Source organism: Helobdella robusta (assembly GCF_000326865.2).
Source record: "Helobdella robusta unplaced genomic scaffold HELROscaffold_459, whole genome shotgun sequence".
Taxonomy (NCBI): Eukaryota; Metazoa; Annelida; class Clitellata; order Rhynchobdellida; family Glossiphoniidae; genus Helobdella; species Helobdella robusta.
In genome coordinates this window covers 3711-7867 of record NW_008705132.1, presented here as the reverse complement: position 1 = coordinate 7867, position 4157 = coordinate 3711, and the positions used below count along the sequence as shown (strand labels likewise).

The following is a 4157-nucleotide window of genomic DNA, read 5'->3' as shown; positions in this document are numbered from 1 at the left end:
TTTGTAGTAAGTTCCAAATCCTGACTTTTTAATTATTAAAACAATTAAATTTAACAAATATTTAGGGAAAAACTTTAGTATACCAAATACCTTGTACTCATTCCAACTTAGGTTGAAACTCTGCGAGCCATCAATCCTCTGCTGAATGACAATCCATCCATTGACAGACGTGACAGGAGTTGAGTTGGCAAACGTTGGAATGTCCAACAGGATTGTTTCATTGGCAGCGCTGTAGGCGGGTGTATGATAGAACTACAATCATTGCGCATTAGAGATAATAATTCGGATAATTTTTGATATACTTAGTTCATCTTTTTACTGAATATATTCACCATGATTTAATTCCTTATTTTGTAATAAAAGTATTGTAACAATAACCTTAAGGATCAAGACAGATGGACAACTGCCTGTCAGCAGTGAAACACATGTAGAGAGCACAAGGATTGTTGATGCCAGGTAGTGAGTTGGAACAAGAGTAGAACAATCCACCGTTGAAGGTGAATGGGAAGTTGCAGGATTTGCTCAGGGTCAAATTTAAACTATTGGCTAAATTCGATAAAATCATCTTAATGAAAAATGTCTAAAATTTCATTTATTAATATATAAGTTTTATAATTTGATGAAAAAATTATAACAAAGATACACAAAAAGTCTGGATTTTTATCTGCGTGCGAAAAAATAGAAAATTATAGTTTTAAATTTATATTGTTAAAAATAACCTGCATACTAACCCAACGAATCCATAACTGCTATATCCTACGTATTGATGAAAGATTATTTAAACGAATAAAGTTTAAAACTATATCTCATTTAAAAAATTTGTGTAAAAAATTATTTTTAAAATATGTAGACGATGATTCGACAAACCTCGTAAGCACGACAATGAGTATCGTTCAGAACAATCTTGAAATGAACATCATAAGTGAAGTGAAACAGTTGGCAACTCTCCTATCATTCCATACTTCTTATCAACTGCTGAAGCCAATGATTCGATCAAAAACATGGTTAACAAACAAAATTTCTTTTGGTCACATTTCAGCTGTTTCTTACCACAAACTTTAAATATCTGAAATTGTATTCAATATTTTATTCTCCAGTGTTAAATACTTTTGCAAATCGTAATTGAAATTCAAAAAACAAACATTTTTACAACTCTGAAAAATTCCAATTACGCCACATAATATCAAGTGATTAAAGACAACTATTCTTAGCAAGTTTGATACATTAATAAAAAGGCTGAATGATGAACTTATAAAATTGGAAATAATGAACTAACTTGGTATTGGCACGGTCGAATCATCCTGTTGTAAAATGTATTCAATCGATTGATATGGGGTAAATCTTTTTTCTTTCAATTGAAAATCACGCCACTTAAAATGATTTTTTTTTCAAAATCAAAATTCCAACCAAAATTGAAAGTTACACGTGAAATTATTTGAAATAGAAAATACTTAATCTTAAATAGTGGATGCACACGTCATTAAAGATTTTTTCACCTCGTGTATGTTTTGTTTTTCTTTGTTTTGTATCTAGATTTGTCGTTCGTTTTATTTGTATGTTTGTTTGAAACTCGTTCGCATGTGGCACTCAGCAAATGCACGGCGATGAGTGATTGATGCGACAATAACGCGATAAAGTAACGAGATATGCTAATCTGTTTTGCAATCTGACTACTTCTTGAAAAAACTAAGTAAATGGTAGTTTTAAAATTTGAAAAAGTTATTAGAAATACTAATTTGACTACCTTCAAATCTGGGTAATTAGTTAGTATAAACTTTTTACTTGCATAAAATTGCTTCGTTAGTAGTTATTGTAATCTGATTGCTTAGAAATGTAAATTGTTACCAAAATCTACTCAGATTACTGTTTAAAATTAGTAGTTTTAGTTACAGGATAAAGTATTTCAATTAGTAATTAACATAGTTTACTATTTTTGGAAGTTACAAATTGAAGATTATCCATTTTGTATCTATGGATTCTTCATATGATTGATTGTACACTGAGAAAATCTTATTCCTACCGAACGCATACTATCATCTATTATTTATTTTATTATGTTTCAACTTTGTAAAAAGTGTTCACTTTACATAGATAATAATACATTTAATTGATCGTAACAACGATTCATTTGTCATAGCATTAATACCAACAGATATGACAATATTCATGATGTTTTTAAACATTGTTTAGTTTAGTAATAATTAAAATGAAATAGGTTACAGTGCAATAAATGCAGAGAGATGTTTGTTAAATCTTAAAATTATTTAATTTCAGTCGCGAGCGTTTGTTGAAACATGTCCTAAATATCAACATTGTTAAAAAAATAATGCTCAATAGTATGCATTTAATTTTGTTTCTGAACTTCAAATGAAAAATTATCTTCAAACATGGTTGGAAATAATTTTACCCTATTAGGCCGATTTAATTTTTACATGGATGAAAAAGTTTGATTTAAAGACCTAATAAATTTAATTTTTTTATCAAATTTACCCAATGTTGCAAGCAAATTGTTGACAAGTGATTTGTTTTCAGGTCAAATATTAAAGTCAAAACTACACTGAAAACTTATTTTCAAACGATAACACGAAATGTATCTTCATGTTCTTTCAGTTGCAACATTGGCAATATTATTTTTACTCCTGTTACTTTAGCTAGTTATAAATATCTACATCATAGTCTTCTTTGATTTCCTGCTTTTTTGCGATCAGCTGTTGTGAACATCATCACTTCATAATATCCTTTCATCATCTCGCCATCTTCCTTCCCTCCATCATTATTTCTTCTTTATCATCGTCATCATCATCATCATCACCATACCATCATCGTCATCATCATCATATCTAAATCACCATCATTCACCATCACCATTAGGCCATGTTTGCTAGCTTCATTCCAGAGATAATGGACATTCTGGGAACGAGAAGCAAATATGGAGGGGCCTACAAAACTGAAGGTGGAAAAAAGTCAGTGAACTTTTTTTTTCTTTATATAGGTCAGTTTGAGGTCATTGAGAGGTCATTAAGATATCATTGAGAGGTATGTGACCATTTGAAGATTATTTCAAATATATATGTAATAATAATAGAGATGTATGATTTTATTAAAGAGTTCAAAAACAAACAATTTCAAGATAATCCAGATCTAGAATTAAAAAAATTGAAAATACTCTCTTTCTCTCTCTCTCTCTCTCTCTCTACTATTTATTTACTTTTGATATTGAAATTAAGACCAGCCACGATAAGAAAGATAATTTGAAGTATAAATGGAAAAATAATTTGAAACATGATCGACGATCGTTAGTCTGATCCAGCGGGTCGTCTACTGGATATCGGTTTATCACCTAAATTCGTCATCGTCATCGTCATCTTTATTATTATCTGCGTCACTATCTACAGTTTTCGTCATATCATCATTATCACAATCATAATCATTATCGTAATCATCGTCATCCGAATCGTCATCATGAGTTTTGATCACCTCATTGTCACTCATCACTGTTATCATCATACCCGACGCCACCAACGGCAGAAACAACTTACATAAGAATCCTCGCCACTATAATGTTTCAGTTGGAGGCATTGATTTTCATTCGCATTCATTTGTTTGTTTTTAAACCGAGTTTGTTCGTTCGTTCGTTTGTTTTTCATTTGTTTGCTTGTTCGTTTGTTTGTTTACTTGTTGGTTTGTCTCATTCTGTAATTATATATTTATGTGTGTGTATGCGTGCGTGTGCGCGCGTGTGAAAAAAAATTACTTTGGTATGTAGAAAGAATGCAATGCTTTTCGATGTAGTTTACATAGCAATGATATAAATGTTTAACAATATTGTTAGTTTGTGATATAAGTTACCCGCGTAAGATGTAACCCATTTCTGTATCTTTTTTCTGCGCCGTGGTTTTATTTATTTTACTTTCGCTTCTGGAGATTTTTCCTCATTCATTTATGATGAGCTAAATATTTTCTGGTTTGGAATAACAATTTGTTTCTTTAATGATTCTTTATCGCCTATTTTCTACGGCCTAATTTGTAATAAAATTGTCAAAATTTTTCAAATTCTAAAACCATTCCATCACAACTCTCTAATCGTTTTCTTTGAAGATATGTACAAATTTAAATATTTATTTCATCAAATCAAAAAATTTATAAAACAAAATTTA

General features: G+C 30.2%; 1 protein-coding gene across 1 annotated transcript; it reads right to left on the bottom strand.

Moving 5' to 3' along the window:
• Window positions 1-90: 90 nt before the first annotated feature.
• HELRODRAFT_184427 (hypothetical protein) lies at window positions 91-1300 on the bottom strand (the record flags this gene model as incomplete). The annotated part of the gene is made up of 3 exons (XM_009026203.1): window positions 91-229; window positions 426-580; window positions 1277-1300. Coding segments are annotated over 3 exons (318 nt in total), but the record flags the coding sequence as incomplete, so codon positions are not given.
• Window positions 1301-4157: the final 2857 nt, after the last annotated feature.